Source organism: Rhinopithecus roxellana, chromosome 14, assembly GCF_007565055.1.
Source record: "Rhinopithecus roxellana isolate Shanxi Qingling chromosome 14, ASM756505v1, whole genome shotgun sequence".
NCBI classification, from domain to species: domain Eukaryota; kingdom Metazoa; phylum Chordata; class Mammalia; order Primates; family Cercopithecidae; genus Rhinopithecus; species Rhinopithecus roxellana.
In genome coordinates, this window is record NC_044562.1 from 105547887 (window position 1) to 105565858 (window position 17972).

General features: G+C 40.3%; 1 protein-coding gene across 7 annotated transcripts in view; it reads left to right on the forward strand.

The window, feature by feature from the left end:
- Window positions 1-266: 266 nt before the first annotated feature.
- WDSUB1 (WD repeat, sterile alpha motif and U-box domain containing 1) overlaps window positions 267-17972 on the forward strand; it is a 58864-nt gene continuing 41158 nt past the window's right edge. The window contains exons 1-4 of one of the 7 annotated variants that reach the window (XM_030916989.1): window positions 267-438; window positions 3846-4267; window positions 7124-7308; window positions 11444-11536. In XM_030916989.1, the coding sequence (XP_030772849.1) occupies window positions 3870-4267; window positions 7124-7308; window positions 11444-11536 (676 nt within the window). In that variant the 5' untranslated portion in view covers window positions 267-438; window positions 3846-3869. The other 6 variants (XM_030916993.1, XM_030916995.1, XM_030916990.1 and 3 more) reach the window with 6 other exon arrangements.

The window sequence follows — 17972 nt, forward strand, 5'->3', positions numbered from 1 at the left end:
AGACCGGCCTCGGAGAACACAGGGCAGGGGGGAGAATAGGAGAAAGAGGTAAAAACTTTCAGCAGGGATGGCCGAACAGTCGATGCAACGCCCCTTTAAAACGACGTTTCAGGCGATCACTAGCCCTTGCCATCACAGCTTTAGCAAAACAGAACTACGATGGCAGCCCCTTTCCAAGCCTGAACTAGCCTTGACCCTAGAGCCAGAAGCCGGGTAGGAACTCGCAGTACGGAAGGAAGGGCGCGCATGCGCCGCCTCAAGGGCCGGCCCCGGGGGCGAGGCCTGTTCCCTCCCCACTGGGTCTCCGCGGGCGTTCGCGGGGCGGGGCCTGGTCCCCAGGCTCTGGGTCTCAGAGGGCCCCGCCCCGCCCGCCTCACCTGCGCGGCACGTGACCCGTGGGCACCAGATAGCCAATCCCGCGCGCCCCGGGCCCTGCAGGTGAGAGGGGCGGCGCCCATGGGCCGGCTCATCGGCGGCAGCGGCGGCAGGTGGGGGAGCGCGGCTGGGCTTAGCCGGCGGGGCCTGCTCGCGCGGGGCATCTGAACCCTCCATTTCCCGGTTCTAACTGCGCAGCAGGGCCCGGCCGGGACTTTGAGCGCAGCGACGCGTGGTTCGTGCACCCTTGGCCCGGGGCTAGGGCGGGCGTGCTGGCGCCGGGTGGAAGGAAGCCCCCTGCGGGTGAGCTCCCTGCCTCCCAAGCTGCCCTCCTGCCTCCCAAGCTGCCCTGCCTGGGTCGCTCCGTCCGCAGAGGCCCGGCCGCTGTCGGAGTGGGGCACATTCCTGGTCTTTCGTGCGTGGGGGGTGTAAGTCGCGGACTTTATTTTGGGAGCGCTGGGCACCTTTCAGGTTTGCTTTGGATGAGATGGGATCCATATGTTTACGCTGGCCGGCTGACCTGGCGTGCCCGGTAATTTACTGTTCGCGTGACAGCAGAGGCCCAAGGGGACGCCCACATCCCCAGGCAGGTCCTGGGTAGGCCTGGGAGCTTTTTCAAAACAAACTGTTCAGCTGAAGGTGGCTCGGCGCTTCCACTAAATCCACTGGAACTGCAAAGGGAGCTGAGTGCCACAGGGGGCTGGGAGCGGAACTTTGTTTGGACAATCACCTGTGCGCACTTGCACAGCTGGGATTTGCGAGCGCTCCAGAAAGCACCACCTGGTCTTAATTGTTTTCAATGCAACAGTACAGGGATAGTCTACCAGAAATTTTCGTGTTTGGTTTTTAGGCTTTATTGGAGTTTATGTTCGAAAAAAAGAGACTGAATTTATCCTAAAAAGGAAAACATTATGATGGGGAAAGGCATGGTCCTTATGTCTTAATATTTGTTTGATTGATTGATTGGGTCATGCGCTGTTGCCCAGGCTAGAGTGCAGTGGTGCAATCACAGCTCACAGCAGTCATCACCTCCGGGGCTCAAGCGATGCTCCCGCTTCAGCCTCTGAAGTAGCTGGGACTGGAGGTGTTCGCCACCACACCCAGCTAATTATTTTTATTTTCGGAGAGATGGGGTCTTGCCTTGTTGCCCAGACTGGTCTCAAACTCCTGGGCTAAAGTGTTCCACCCGTCTCGGCCTCCCAAACTGCTGGGACTACAGGTGTGCACCATCGCACCCAGACTTTTATTTTTCTTGGTAGAGGTATTTCCGTAAATAAGAGTAGGACACAGGATTATCAATTTTACAAGTCAAGGTTATACCTGCCCCTTTCAGAGCTGATTTTGCCTCTACACCAGTTTTCCACCGTCAGTTATGTGTGTGGGTGTGTGTGTATATATATATATATTTAGTCTTGGTAGATTTTCTAATTTCATATTACATATAGATTATTTAAAGGCTGGAACTCAATTGGGCTTGAGCAAAATAAATATTCAACATATATTTATGTAAGTACGTTAGGTGCCTGACAGTTTTACATGGTGTGGATACAGAAATGAGCAAGATGGCGAAGTCCCTAGTCCTTTGGAATTTACATCCTAGTCGGGGGAGACAATTTAACAAATATCCGATGCTGGTGGTAATTGCTGAGAATATAGGGTGATGTGCTAGCCTAGAAAGTGGCTGCTTTAAATACGGAAACCCTCTCTGAGGAGAGACACTGAAATTGAGATCTAAATGACAAATAGAATCTGAAGAGCAGAGGTAAGAGCATTTAAGCTCGAGAAAACCGCTTTATGGAGGCGAAAGACTGACCAAGGAGGCTGGAAAGAAGAGAGGGAGACTGACCAGAGTTGAGATCTGAGAAGTGGGCAGGCGGGAATTATATAGGATTTTGATTATATAAGATTATATAGGATTTTGTTTGCCATAGTGAGGAGTCTGATTTTATTCTAAATTTGTAAATTTGTTCTTGAATGTGGTCTGGCTAAGTTCATTTTTTGACTTTCTTAGGTTTTCTTTTCTTGGTTTCCTTGATTCATTCAGAGGTGATTCCTCACCTCGTCTTTTGTATAATTACTGTTTATCAGACAGGATGACAAACCATGGTAGGATAGCTTTCAACATGGCCCCTTATTAATAAATTTTCAATGAGACTTTTGTTGGTTTTTTTAAGAGCAAATCGTACAGTTTCATTTTAAAGGCGGAGCAGATAACCTTGGCTCCATCCTGTGGAGGGAGCAGCTAAGATAGTTATTAGAATAGAAAATACTTTTTGAGTTGAGATGAGCAGATCTGGAATGGGATGTTTTTGAGAACTCCTTATGAGAAAGGCTTCAAAGGTGAAATAAACACCTCAGGTTTTGAAAGCTCAACATCAAATCAGTTTGAAGTTATTTGACAAGGTTGTTTTTGAGGAATTGTGGAAATTTATTGGTATAACAAAGGTGGTTGTGAAAATCTGAGGTTATAGTCTTAATAGATTTTTTTTTCCTCCAAATTGTTCTTATCCCAGGTAACAGGTTGTCCTTTAAAACAGAGCTCCCTTGGCTGGGCACGGTGGCTCACGCCCATGATCCCAGCATTTTGGGAGGCCAAGACGGGTAGATCACTTGAGGCTAGGAGTTCAAGACCAGCCTGGCCAACATGGTGAAACCCCATCTCTACTAAAAATACAAAAAATTAGCAGGGCGTGGTGGGGCATGCCTGTAATCAAGCTACTCGCGAGGCTGAGGTGAGAGAATCACTTGAACCTGGGAGGCAGGAGTTGCAGTGAGCTGAGAACTCACTCCAACTTGGGTGACAGAGGGAGACCCTGTCTCACAAAAACAAAACAGAGCTCCCCAACCCCCAGGACTGAGGACTGGTACCCATCATGGCCTGTTAGGAGCCGGGCTGCACAGCAGGAGGTGAGGGCATGAGTGAGCTCCACTTCTTGGCAGATCAGCTGCGGTGTTAGATTTTCTTACTTTCTTTTCTTTTTTTTTTTTTTTTTAAGATGGAGTTTCGCTCTGTCACCCAGGCTGGAGTGCAGTGGGGTGATCTCGGCTCACGGCAACCTCCGCCTCCCTTCAAGGGATTCTTCTGCCTCAGCCTCCCAAGTAGCTGGGACTACAGGCACACGCCACCACACCCTGCTAATTTTTGTAGTTGGGGCTACAGGTATCCACAAGCCCTATTGTGAACTGCGCCTGCTAGGGATCAAGGGTGTGTGCTTCTTATGAGTCTAAAGCCTGATGATCTGAGGTGGAACTGTTTCATCCTGAAACCATCCCCCACACCCCAGTCCAGGGAAAGATTGTCTTCCATGAAACCGGTCCCTGCTGCCAAAAAGGTTGGGACCACTGCTTTAAAATGTTGATGTAGAAGCATTCATTGAGCAGATTAAAACATTTTGGCCCTTTTATATAGATTCAAATTGCATTTATCTGATTCCTAGAATAAATAACCTTTATCTGCTTAAAAATTTCAGGCTGTTTTACTTCAAATAAAGAACATGGTGAAACTGATTCACACATTAGCTGATCATGGTGACGATGTCAACTGCTGTGCCTTCTCCTTTTCCCTCTTGGCTACTTGCTCCTTGGACAAAACAATTCGCTTGTACTCGTTACATGACTTTACTGAACTGCCACACTCTCCGTTGAAGTTTCACACCTATGCTGTCCACTGCTGCTGTTTCTCCCCTTCAGGACATATTTTGGCATCGTGTTCAACAGATGGTACCACTGTCCTATGGAATACTGAAAATGGACAGATGTTGGCAGTGATGGAACAGCCTAGTGGCAGCCCCGTGAGGGTTTGCCAGTTTTCCCCAGACTCCAGGTGTTTGACATCAGGGGCAGCTGATGGAACTGTGGTTTTGTGGAATGCACAGTCATACAAGTTATATAGGTATGGATATTTAAATCCTTCCTGTTTTAATCCTGTTGACTAGGTGTACTTAAAAAAAGCTGAAAGCAAAATATTTTGATATTCTGCACAGTCTAAGTGATGTAGAAAAAAAGAAAAATATTTCGATGACCCTAGGAAGCCAATAGTTTTCAGGTAGCACAAGAAAAAATATTTTAACTGGACCGGGAGCGGTGGCTCACGCCTGTGATCCCAGCACTTTGAGAGGCCAGTGAGGGTGGATCACGAGGTCAGGAGATCGAGACCATCCTGGCTAACACAGTGAAACCCCGTCTCTACTAAAAATACAAAAAATTAGCCGGGCGTGGTGGCGGGCACCTGTAGTCCCAGCTACTTGGGAGGCTGAGGCAGGAGAATGGCATGAACCTGAGAGGCGGAGCTTGCAGTGAGCCAAGATTGCGCCACTGCACTCCAGCCTGGGAGACAGAGCGAGACTCCGTTAAAAAAAAAAAAAAAAAAAAAAAAAAAAATTTGTAACTGGCCTTCTAAAGGTCAAATACCCAGAGAGATGTTTAGTATGATTCCTATAGTAGATTTGCTTAGCTCTGAGAGTTTTATATTTCCAATCTTAAAATTAAGAGTTAACCTTGTGAGATTTTTATGTTTTTTTTTTTTAATTGTAAGAGTTAATGCAACATTTTGAAGGTTCAGTAAATTTAGGTTTTTTTTTCTTTCTTTTTTTAATTATACTTTAAGTTCTAGGGTACATGTGCACAACGTGCAGGTTTGTTACGTATGTATACTTGTGTTAGGCTTTATTTTTGTCACTTGTAGTTTAAGTGTTTTATTTTGTTTTTGAGACAGCATTTTGCTCTTGTTGCCCAGGATGGAGTGCAATAGTGCGATCTAGGCTCACTGAAACCTCCGCCTCCCGGGTTCAAGTGATTCTCCTGCCTCAGCCTCCCGAGTTGCTGGGATAACAGACTGCCGCCACCACGCCCAGCTAATGTTTTGTATTTTTAATAGAAACCGGGTTTCACCATGTTGGCCAGGCTGGTCTTGAACTGCTGACCTCATGTGATCCACCTGCTTCGGCTTCCCAAAGTGCTGGGATTACAGGTATGAGCCACTGCGCCCGGCCCAAGTGTTTTCAATAATAAAGTAATAGTGTGTAAAGCTCAGCTAAGAGATGCAGTTATTTCTCTGACTGCAATTCTTGCTGGGTGAATGAGCAAGCCCAGAAGAAAGAACCTCATGCCTGGTGTGGTGGTGATGTGTTATTTATCATTTCTTTAAAAAAAAAAAAAAAACTCGGGGGGCGCGGTGGCTCAAGCCTGTAATCCCAGCACTTTGGGAGGCCGAGACGGGCGGATCACGAGGTCAGGAGGTTGAGACCACCCTGGCTAACACGGTGAAACCCCGTCTCTACTAAAAAATACAAAAAACTAGCCGGGCGAGGTGGCGGGCGCCTGTAGTCCCAGCTACTCGGGAGGCTGAGGCAGGAGAATGGCGTGAACCCAGGAGGCGGAGCTTGCAGTGAGCTGAGATCCAGCCACTGCAGTCCAGCCTGGGCGACAGAGCAAGACTCTGTCTCAAAAAAAAACAAAAACAAAAAACAAAAACAAAACAAAAAAAACTCACCAGAAAGACTCTTTTGGGAAAAAAACAGTCAATTAATTTACATTGGTAATGTATTGCAATTTAACAACATTAAAACTATTCACATTTATTTATATTGTGGCAAAATATACATAGCAAAAGTTATTTTTATTAGCTAGGCGTGGTGGCGTGTGCCTGTAGTCCTCGCTACTCCAGCGGCTGAGGTGAGAGAATCGCTTGAACCCAGGAGTTTGAGGCTGCAGTGAGCTAGGATTGCACTACTGTACTCCACCCTGAGTGACTGAGTGACCCGGTCTCAAGAAAAAAAGTTAACACTTTTAGATGACATTAAGAACATTAGAAACCATGCGCTTTTAAGTAATTAACAATTAAAATAGCCTAGTGTACCTCCCCTTCCTCCTTCTCCCAGCATCTTTCAGAGCACAGATGCCAGTTGGTCAACAACTATTGCTCATTTAAGCTTAGGTCTGGGTTGAAGAGGGTGATGTGTTTTAAGTGGTGTTGATAAACACTTAGGCCAAATATCTTTTTTATATGCATGAAATCCAGCTGTCAGCTAAGGAATCTTATCCAATGACAACTTCTGGCTCTATAGCATAACTATCTGTAAAGAATGTAATTAATTATATATAAATGATAGATACCCTGCTGGATGGGACAGTGCGTTAATTGTTGGGTTTTTAACAGCTTATTTTTCCTAACTGATCTAGTATTAATATCTTCAGCACAGTGCCTCTCTGTCTTCCTAACATAATTTTAACTTGCCCACAACATTTTCCTTTCATGAATAATTTATATTTGAAGACCTCACCGTTGCTTCAGGGTAATTTTTAATACAGACATTGAAAGTACCTTTGACTCCAATAACATATTTTCCAATAAAAATAGTTTTATCTTACCTTTTAAAAAAAATATGTTTGTAGTTGATGTGCTTGTCATTGCTTTTCTGGTTTAAGTTTTACAGATTTTAATGTGTTTATACTGATTTGCCCTGTGCAAAAATATGAAGATATGTGGACTTTGGTTTGTAATTTAAGCTTGAACATACCAGTTAAAATGTTTAAGGGAGGGTATTTAAATCCTCCCTTGCTTTTAGACAGTGTATCTCAGTTCATAGCATGTAAATGATATTTTATTTCTGTAGGCATCAGTTGTCCTTTCTCTCTAGATCTGTTATAGCCATTTATTCTCTTTTTACTGTATCAAGCTGCTGTTAGAGACTGTGATATAAGGTAGAAGATGCTCTGAAGTGAAAACCCACTTTTGCTTTTATTTCAGATGTGGTAGTGTTAAAGATGGCTCCTTGGCGGCATGTGCATTTTCTCCTAATGGAAGCTTCTTTGTCACTGGCTCCTCATGTGGTGATTTAACAGTGTGGGATGATAAAATGAGGTGTCTGCATAGTGAAAAAGCACATGATCTTGGAATTACCTGCTGCGATTTTTCTTCACAGCCAGTTTCTGGTTGGTTATTTTATTCTTTTAAGCGCTAGAAATTCCTGTTTATAATTTGTGCTGTATATGACTTGTTCTTTTATTCTTCTGTATGTTTTCATTAGTAGAGTGAGGAGCCTTCTTAATTTATTCCTGTAAAGGGATTATCCTTCTCTCTTTTTTGACCGAAATGAAATCTGAAAAAATATATGAGAAAATCACATTCTTTTCTTTTTTGTGTGTGTGTGGGGGGCTTGGAGTTTCCTGCAAGAAAATTACATTCTTTATTATATGCAGGGGGTGACTGAAATTGGTACAACAGATTCAGATTCCTTGGATATGGCAATTTAGAGGACCTAACCCTATTGACAGGATTGCAGTTAAAAAAAAGAAAAAAACACTATGTTGCTATTCAAGTAGAAATGTAAACTTTAAAAATTGGAAATGGAAGCTATGTTTTCCATTTACTAATTTAATCTTCCAAAAGCTAAATTTATAAAATGTTTGCCAACAGAACTGATTTTTTAGAAATAAACAGAGCTCCTGAATATAGTCTCTTGGTTTTAAATAGGTACAGTGAATTGGAAAGTTCTTTCTTCAAAGTTTTCATTTTCCGTGTTAGTGGATGGGAGTTCTGTAGCTCTTGTCCCCCTGCAGTCTTGTTGCCAGACCAGTGCTGTCCATAACAATGTACTGCAGGCCACTTAGGAAAATTTAAAATGTTGTAGTAGTAGATGAAATTAATTTTAACAGTATATCCCAGTATATAATGTAATTTCAATAATTGATAATAAAAATTATTAAGATACTTTATCTTTTGTACTAAGTCTTTGAAATCTGGTATGTATGTTATAGATAGTACATTTCAATTTGGACTAGCTGCATTTCAAGTCTTTGGTACCCACATATGGCCAGTCACTGCCTTATTGGACAAAACAGGTCCAGAGAGTAGACAGGAAGATTGTGGTATTTCCTCCTTTTCAAGCCCATCAGTGGCTTGTTAAGATATGATTAAGATCCCAGATCCCTAAAGCAAAACATGTTCTGCTTCCCCCTAATCTCAAATTGCTCTTGGCCTCATGCATTTTTTGCCACATTGACCTTCTTTAATTCCTGGAATGTTTCTAAGATTTTTCCAAGGGTTTTACGTGCAGACCCTTTACCTGGTTTGCTGTTATGTCCTTTAGAATTTGGCTGAAAATCACTAAAGATAAGCCTCTCCTGCTCTTAACTCCTGCACTAAATCTGTGTAATTTTGATATAGTCTTTTATTTGCATGCTTTATTTTTCTTTTATAATACTATCACAAGTTTTAATTCTATATTTATATGGATAATATTTAATGGTGTTTTTCCTATTAGCTTGTAAGCTCCAGGCAGGCAGGGCCTGGGTCTCTTTTCTTCATCGTACCTGATACAGAGTAGGCCTTGAAATGTAGATTGATAAGATTTCTTTTAATGATTTGCTGAAATAATAGATTTTCTTTTCATAAACTCATTCTTATGTTAAACTGCCTCCCTAATTTAATTAAGGCAGTTATTCTTTTAATATATTGTTCTGTGCTATTTTACTCTAAGGACAGCTTGTAACAAGTCATTGCTTCCATTTCTGTGATCCTTCTCCACATCTTGTAGGCACTCAATGAATCTGGTGAATTATATAAGTGTGGAGAGATCTAGGTTCCTTTTTTGGTTCTAAATGATCTGAAGATAGATTTCCAATGAAAAGACCACTGTATTAGTTTTAATATTAGAATGAAAATAAGGGCTTTTTTGTCCTGCATTTAGAGAGATTGGGAGCTTCTGGGGTCAGGAAAGGCTCACTAAACCAGGCAGAGAATTCTAGACGAGACTCTGAAATGACACCCACATCCCCACCCTGCCTTTAGAACATATTATACACTTCTTTTGGTATAATTTTAATCTTCATGCCTTCTTTAGTTCCTTCAGTGTTGCTGTTGAAATATGTCTTAACCTTATGAGTAAATCCTCTGAAACAAATTGATACATGCTTTAAAGTGATTAGTGTAGGAATTTGTAGGAACAACTGTATTTAGAAGACAAAGTGTATAATTTAAATTTGTTTAATTTGGTGTTTGTTATTATCTGTAAATACTTATGACATATTAACTCATCTTGTGACATTTTGCTGAAATAAGGAAAAATAATCCTGTTTGCACCTGAGAGTAAATAATCATGTCTCTCCAGTTTTTAAATGATAAAGTGTGGGTTATTAGGTTATTATAATTTAAATATTTTTCCTGAAGAAAAGTATGTTTCTAAATATTATATTTAGATACTGAACATAAGTACATTTTTAAGCTATGTAATTTTCCATTGTCTTAGCTGAATTTTCACTACTTAAAGAACTTTAGAATTAACTTCAAAGGATCCATTTAGTTAAGAAACGATGAAAAAAATAGGTTTGGTAATTAGGTCTAATACAGAAATATTTTGCTCTCAGCCATTTATTGAATAAAATGGTTTGCCTTAAAAAGACAGTAATTATCAGGAATTGCTTGTATCCCTCAAGATCTCTCTTAGAAAGGATACATTTTGGGTAAACCTCTGCTACAGAAAAAACAAAAATGCTATTGAAATATGGAAGTCCCATGGAGTTAGAAAAACTTTCAGTGAAATGGAATTTAATTCGTTGTTCGTTAGTAAAGTGTTTGTACTTTCGGAGAGGCAGAGTCCATAGAAAAAATTTACATGCCCAGGTGTATACATTTGTTAAATTTTATATACTGAATATTTGGTAAGCCAGAGTGCAATCTCAAGGTGGATATTAGATTTCTGTTTTGGTGACAGGGTCTTGCTCTGTCATCCAGGCTGGAGTGCAGTGATGTGATCATAGCTCATTGCAGCCTCAAACTCCTGGGCTTAAGGGGATCCCCTGCCTCGGCCTCCTAGGTAGCTACAACTACAGATGTGTGCCACCACACCCGGCTAATTTAACCAAATTTTTTGTAGAGACAGGGTCTTACCATATTCCCCAGCCTAGTCTCAGACTCTTGGTGTCAGCCTCTCGAAGTGCTAGGATTACAGGCTTCAGCCACCATGCCCAGCCTCAATTTCTGAATTGTGCTTTACTGCTTATGAATGCCAAAACTTACTTGATGAAACTACATGTGATAATTAGGTACCACTTGTGTAAAATTGCATTGATGATATCAATATTTACATTATCCAAAATTGTTTAGGAACTTAATCTAGTAGATATATAATGATACACTAAAATGAAGTAAGTGTAAAGTAGTAGCACTTCTGGGACACCATTTAACTGATTACTTTCCCTCAATAATGTAATATTTTCAACCAAATGGAGTGAATTGATGTTATTTTTGATTTCTATAATTCCAGCTTTTGGCTTGATTAAATCAAATGGAAAAAAATTCCCATTTTTCCATGTGAACTACAGACCAGGCTTTTAAGAAATTGATAAGACCTTAGGCCAGTGCTGTGGCTCATGCCTGTAATCCTAGCACTTTGGGAGGCTGAGGCAGGCGGATCATGAGGTCAGGAGTTCAAGACCAGCCTGGCCAACATGGTGAAACCCCATCTCTACTAAAAATACAAAAATTAGCTAGGCATGGTGGCGTATGCCTGTAATCTCAGCTACTTGGGAGGCTAAGGCAGGAGAATTGCTTGAACCTTGGAGGCGGAAGTTGCGGTGAGCTGAGATCGCACCATTGCACTCCAGCCTGGGCATCAGAGTGAGACTCTGTCTCAAAAAAAAAAAAAGGAAGAAATTGCTATGACCTTAAAAAAAGGTTGGGGATGATTAAACATTTAACACTGTCAAAGTAACTGACTTTTCTTCCTAATTTCTCCCGTCAATGCTAGCCTCACAGACTCTAAAATTGGGTTACAGGATGCTCTATTTACTGGCTCAGTATTGGTTCTTGCAGCCTTGAGTTCTATTCTTTGAGGAATGTAAATGAAGGGTATTTTATTGTAGCAACTTGAGGACTAATAATCCTATATAGTACCTTGTTTAAAAGAAATTCTTTAATCAACATTTTGTTAAATGGTATAAGTTAACTAATAGCTTGTGAACATGGTTTAAATGAGTAGAATTAATAGATCTCAGTTTAAGAAATGGAAATTTTAGGGGGATTTCAGTGTTTTACAAATTCTCTGTATTTATTTTTAACAAATTTTAGATGGAGAACAAGGTCTTCAGTTTTTTCGATTGGCATCATGTGGTCAGGATTGCCAAGTCAAAATTTGGATTGTTTCTTTTACCCATATCTTAGGTATGTATGCTAAGTAGCACTTCTCTAAAATTATTTGTGGTCTGGATAAAATTTCTGTTTAATCTTTTTACTTAAGGTACCCTGAGTATCTAGAAATAAGTACAAAAATATAGTTTAAGAAACTTTTAATCAAAGTAATACACATGATTGAAAAATCAGATGCTCATTGCTGATCATGACCTCACCCATGCTACTACTATGCACATTTCTGCTCACCAGAGGGGACCACTTTGCACTTGATTTCAACTCCTTTGGTGGTTTTCACAGTTTCTGTAAACATTGTTTATACCACTATATTTTTTATTTATTCACTGTAGGTACTGCTTTTTGTTAGTGTGTGGGTCTTTTTCTTTCCATTGTACTATTCAGTCAGGAAGCTTACTTTGTGCAGTTTTGGAATAAAGTATTCCGTTGTTATTTCTTTCATCCTTCTCTCTTTTTACAACTTCCATTAATTGAATGTTGGGCCTCCTGAATTGATTCTCTTTTTTCTCCCCGACATTCCTCTCTCTTATACTTTAGGGAAAAATTTCTCTGCTTTTTCTCTTAACCTTTTTTTGAATCTTTTATCTCGTTAATTGTATTTTCAGATTCTGAAAGCTCACCATCTTCTTTGTTTCCTTTTCATAGTGTCCGTTATAAAGGTAAACTCTCAAAACTCTCAGGATGTCTTTTAGGAGTTTTTGGTTTGTTTTTAAGTTCCCTCCTGTTTTCAGAGCTTTGTTTGCAGTAGAGTCCCCTTTTTGCTTAGTATTCTGTTTGCATTTAAGAATTAGACAATAATGTTTAGAAGCTCTGTGCACAGGGGTGGTTTGTTAGTGCTGGCTTCCCTCTAGGATGAGGAGGTGGGTAATTGGCCCTTCAGGGTGAGGGACTGGGGACTTGGGGAGTAGATACTCTGTCACCCTAGGGCTTCCCAGGCAGTTGTTTGTTTGAAAGGTTTCACCGGGGATAAGTGCTTGGCTTTTGTGCAGCATACTAAGAGTGAAGTTGGGGAGAGATTGGAGGTAGACGCCAAATGATCTGTATACAGTCAGTCAATTTTTCTCTTTTCAGGTCTATGTCTGTGTCATTCTAATTTTCCTTTTTCCTGGCTATTGATATTCTGGAATCTTGAGGTATTTTCTTCCTACCCTTTCCACCTCCTCTCCCTGGTCTTGCCCTGGCTAATTTTTAAATTTTTTATAGAGACAGTGTCTCAGTTTGTTTCTCAGGATGGTCTCGAACTCCTGGCCTCAAATAATCCTCCCACCTTGGCCTCCCAAAAGGCTGGAATTACAGGCGTGAGCCACTGCACTTGGCCAGTCTTGGGGTGTTTCCTAGGACAGATTAACTTTCTTGGCTGTACCCCCGTCTCTTCATACACTGGGCTGTTATTGTTTTATACTTCATTACTTAATGTGCTTTCTGCCTTCCCAAAGTTGATTTAGTGTCTGGTTTGCTGATGCCCCTCTTCCCACTCTCTTTACCAGTGTACATTTCTGTCTTTATTCCTTCATTGACATTTTCATGGGAATCTGAAATATTGTGGTCATCTTGATTGATTCAGGAGCCTCAAAATATTATTATTTGTTACCTAGTACACTTCAGTTAAATGACAAACTACATTTTTCTTGTTCATAATTATCCTAGTGTATAGTGTATAGAGAAGAACCTTTTATCAGGAAATAAATATGTTCCTTTGATAATTGTTCAAAAGTAAAGCCTTTCACATGTTTACTGGAAAATATGTTGACACTGACTTTTTAACAAAAACATACGTGACAGTTTATAAACATGCAGTTAAAATCTTTTCATAAGGCTGGGCATGGTGACTCACGCCTGTAATCCCAGCACTTGGGAGGCTGAGGCAGGCGGATCACTTGAGGTCAGGAGTTCCATACCAGCCTGGCCAATGTGGTGAAACCCTGTCTCGACAAAACTACAAAAGTTAGCCAGGTGTGGTGGTGCACAGCTATAGTTCCAGCTTCTTGGGAGGCTGAGGCAGGAGAATCACTTGAACCCAGGAGGTGGAGGTTGCAGTGAGCCGAGACTGCACCACTGCACTCCAGCCTGGGTGACAGAAGGAGACCCTCTGAAAAAAAAAAAATAATAATAATAAAACCTTTTGGTAAAGCATTTATCACCATTTGTACCTTATTTGCTTATTTGTAGGGAGGAGTAGAGAGACATATGGGTCTTATACTTGAGGACATAACCTATTCTTATGGTTGTATTAAAGTTTTGTAGTCTTAATTTGGTTTAATATGTTTGCTTTGTTTGATTAATCATGCCTACTTATTGCTCTGTTCCCAGTTAGAATGAAAGCCTTTTGAAGTTCGTCATTGTATTTCTAGCACTTGTATTTCTAGCATGGTGCCTTTAGTGTGTGTCTCTGCTTTCCCAGATAAAAATTTTTTTTTTTCCTGTTTTGAGCTTGAAACTTTTACTTACTCTGATGACCTTTTTCTTTAGTTAAATGCTTGTTATCCTCACTAAAAGACATTTAACACTTCAAAAAAGGTTTTATTGTGTTGGATGTAGTTATAAATTTCCCTTGTGTATTTCCTTTTCCTTTCCCCCAGCCCCTGCCAATTTCTTAATATTTATTTTTATAGGTTGTCACCAAAATGTATTGAATTCCCTCAGTATACTTTTAAAATAGTTGTGATATTTATGTTTAGTAATTCTAAAAGCATAAAAGGGAATTTACCCTTTTTTATACTTTGTAGGAGTGTTATAAAGATAATATTGGAATTACAAGATGTGTAAATTACCATTGATTATTTACAGGATGACAAAATATTTTTAAGTGCCAGATTTAAAAAATTATAAGCATTTTTTAAAGTCTTTTGTGCAATTGGCATATTTTGTTTTTATCAGACACCAAAACTGTGGTATAGTTTAAACGTTTAAAAATTTTGGTAGTTACGAAATTACCCCATCTAGGCTTTGTTAAGCTGCTTTTTTTTTTTTTTTTAATTATACTTTAAGTTCTAGGGTACATGTGCATAATGTGCAGGTTTGTTACATATGTATACTTGTGCCATGTTGGTGTGCTGCACCCATCAACTCGTCAGCACCCATCAATTCGTCATTTATATCAGGTATAACTCCCAATGCAATTCCTCCCCCCGCCCCCCTCCCCATGATAGGCCCCGATGTGTGATGTTCCCCTTCCCGAGTCCAAGTGATGTCATTGTTCAGTTCCCACCTATGAGTGAGAACATGCGGTGTTTGGTTTTCTGTTCTTGTGATAGTTTGCTAAGAATGATGGTTTCCAGCTGCATCCATGTCCCTACAAAGGACGCAAACTCATCCTTTTTTATGGCTGCATAATATTCCATGGTGTATATGTGCCACATTTTCTTAATCCAGTCTGTCACAGATGGACATTTGGGTTGATTCCAAGTCTTTGCTATTGTGAATAGTGCCACAATAAACATGTGTGTGCATGTGTCTTTATAGCAGCATGATTTATAATCCTTTGGGTATATACCCAGTAGTGGGATGGCTGGGTCATATGATACATCTAGTTCCAGATCCTTGAGGAATTGCCATACTGTTTTCCATAATGGTTGAACTAGTTTACAATCCTATTTCTCCACATCCTCTCCAACACCTGTTGTTTCCTGACTTTTTAATGATTGCCATTCTAACTGGTGTGAGATGGAATCTCATTGTGGTTTTGATTTGCATTTCTCTGATGGCCAGTGATGATGAGCATTTTTTCATGTGTCTGTTGGCTGTATGAATGTCTTCTTTTGAGAAATGTCTGTTCATATCCTTTCCCCACTTTTTGATGGGGTTGTTTCTTTTTTTCTTGTAAATTTGTTTGAGTTCTTTGTAAGTTCTGGATATTAGCTCTTTGTCAGATGAGTAGATTGCAAAAATTGTCTCCCATTCTGTAGGTTGCCTCTTCACTCTGATGGTAATTTGTTTTGCTGTGCAGAAGCTCTTTAGTTTAATTAGATCCCATTTGTCAATTTTGGCTTTTGCTGCCGTTGCTTTTGGTGTTTTAGACATGAAGTCCTTGCCCATGCCTATGTCCTGAATGGTACTACCTAGGTTTTCTTCTAGGGTTTTTATGGTGTTAGGTCTAACATTTAAGTCTCTAATCCATCTTGAATTAATTTTCGTATAAGGAGTAAGGAAAGGATCCAGTTTCAGCTTTCTACTTATGGCTAGCCAATTTTCCCAGCACCATTTATTAAATAGGGAATCCTTTCCCCATTTCTTGTTTCTCTTAGGTTTGTCAAAGCTCAGATGGCTGTAGATGTGTGGTATTATTTCTGAGGACTCTGTTCTGTTCCATTGGTCTATATCTCTGTTTTGGTACCAGTACCATGCTGTTTTGTTTACTGTAGCCTTGTAGTATAGTTTGAAGTCAGGTAGCGTGATGCCTCTAGCTTTGTTCTTATGACTTAGGATTGTCTTGGCAATGCGGGCTCTTCTTTGGTTCCATATGAACTTTAAAGCCGTTTTTCCCAATTCTGTGAAGAAACTCATTGGTTGCTTGATGGGGATGGCATTGAATCTATAAATAACCTTGGGCAGTATGGCCATTTTCACGATATTGATTCTTCCTATCCATGAGCATGGTATGTTCTTCCATTTGTTAGTGTCCTCTTTTATTTCACTGAGCAGTGGTTTGTAGTTCTCCTTGAAGAGGTCCTTTACATCCCTTGTAAGCTGGATTCCTAGGTATTTTATTCTCTTTGAAGCAATTGTGAATGGAAGTTCATTCATGATTTGGCTCTCTGTTTGTCTGTTACTGGTGTATAAGAATGCTTGTGATTTTTGCACATTAATTTTGTATCCTGAGACTTTGCTGAAGTTGCTTATCAGCTTAAGGAGATTTTGGGCTGAGACAATGGGGTTTTCTAAATATACAATCATGTCATCTGCAAACAGGGACAATTTGACTTCTTCTTTTCCTAACTGGATACCCTTGATTTCTTTCTCTTGCCTGATTGCCCTAGCCAGAACTTCCAACACTATGTTGAATAAGAGTGGTGAGAGAGGGCATCCCTGTCTTGTGCCAGTTTTCAAAGGGAATTTTTCCAGTTTTTGCCCATTCAGTATGATATTGGCTGTGGGTTTGTCATAAATAGCTCTTATTATTTTGAGGTACGTTCCATCAATACCGAATTTATTGAGCGTTTTTAGCATGAAGGACTGTTGAATTTTGTCAAAAGCCTTTTCTGCATCTATTGAGATAATCATGTGGTTCTTGTCTTTGGTTCTGTTTATATGCTGGATTACGTTTATTGATTTGCGAATGTTGAACCAGCCTTGCATCCCAGGGATGAAGCCCACTTGATCATGGTGGATAAGCTTTTTGATGTGCTGCTGAATCCGGTTTGCCAGTATTTTATTGAGGATTTTTGCATCGATGTTCATCAGGGATATTGGTCTAAAATTTTCTTTTTTTGTTGTGTCTCTGCCAGGCTTTGGTATCAGGATGATGTTGGCCTCATAAAATGAGTTAGGGAGGATTCTCTCTTTTTCTATTGATTGGAATAGTTTCAGAAGGAATGGTACCAGCTCCTCCTTGTACCTCTGGTAGAATTCAGCTGTGAATCCATCTGGTCCTGGACTGTTTTTGGTTGGTAGGCTATTAATTATTGCCTCAATTTCAGAGCCTGCTATTGGTCTATTCAGGGATTCAACTTCTTCCTGGTTTAGTCTTGGAAGAGTGTAAGTGTCCAGGAAATTATCCATTTCTTCTAGATTTTCTAGTTGATTTGCATAGAGGTGTTTATAGTATTCTCTGATGGCAGTTTGTATTTCTGTGGGCTCGGTGGTGATATCCCCTTTATCATTTTTTATTGCGTCTATTTGATTCTTCTCTCTTTTCTTCTTTATTAGTCTTGCTAGTGGTCTGTCAATTTTGTTGATTTTTTCAAAAAACCAACTCCTGGATTCGTTGATTTTTTTGGAGGGTTTTTTGTGTCTCTATCTCCTTTAGTTCTGCTCTGATCTTAGTTATTTCTTGCCTTCTGCTCACTTTTGAATGTGTTTGCTCTTGCTTCTCCAGTTCTGTTAATTGTGATGTTAGAGTGTCAATTTTAGATCTTTCCAGCTTTCTCTTGTGGGCATTTAGTGCTATAAGTTTCCCTCTACACACTGCTTTAAATGTGTCCCAAAGATTCTGGTATGTTGTATCTTTGTTCTCATTGGTTTCAAAGAACATCTTTATTTCTGCCTTCATTTCGTTATGTACCCAGTAGTCATTTAGGAGCAGGTTGTTCAGTTTCCATGTAGTTGAGCGGTTTTGATTGGGTTTCTTAGTCCTGAGTTCTAGTTTGATTGCACTGTGGTCTGAGAGTTTGTTATAATTTCTGTTCTTTTACATTTGCTAAGGAGTGCTTTACTTCCAATTATGTGGTCAATTTTGGAATAAGTGCGATGTGGTGCTGAGAAGAATGTATATTCTGTTGATTTGGGGTGGAGA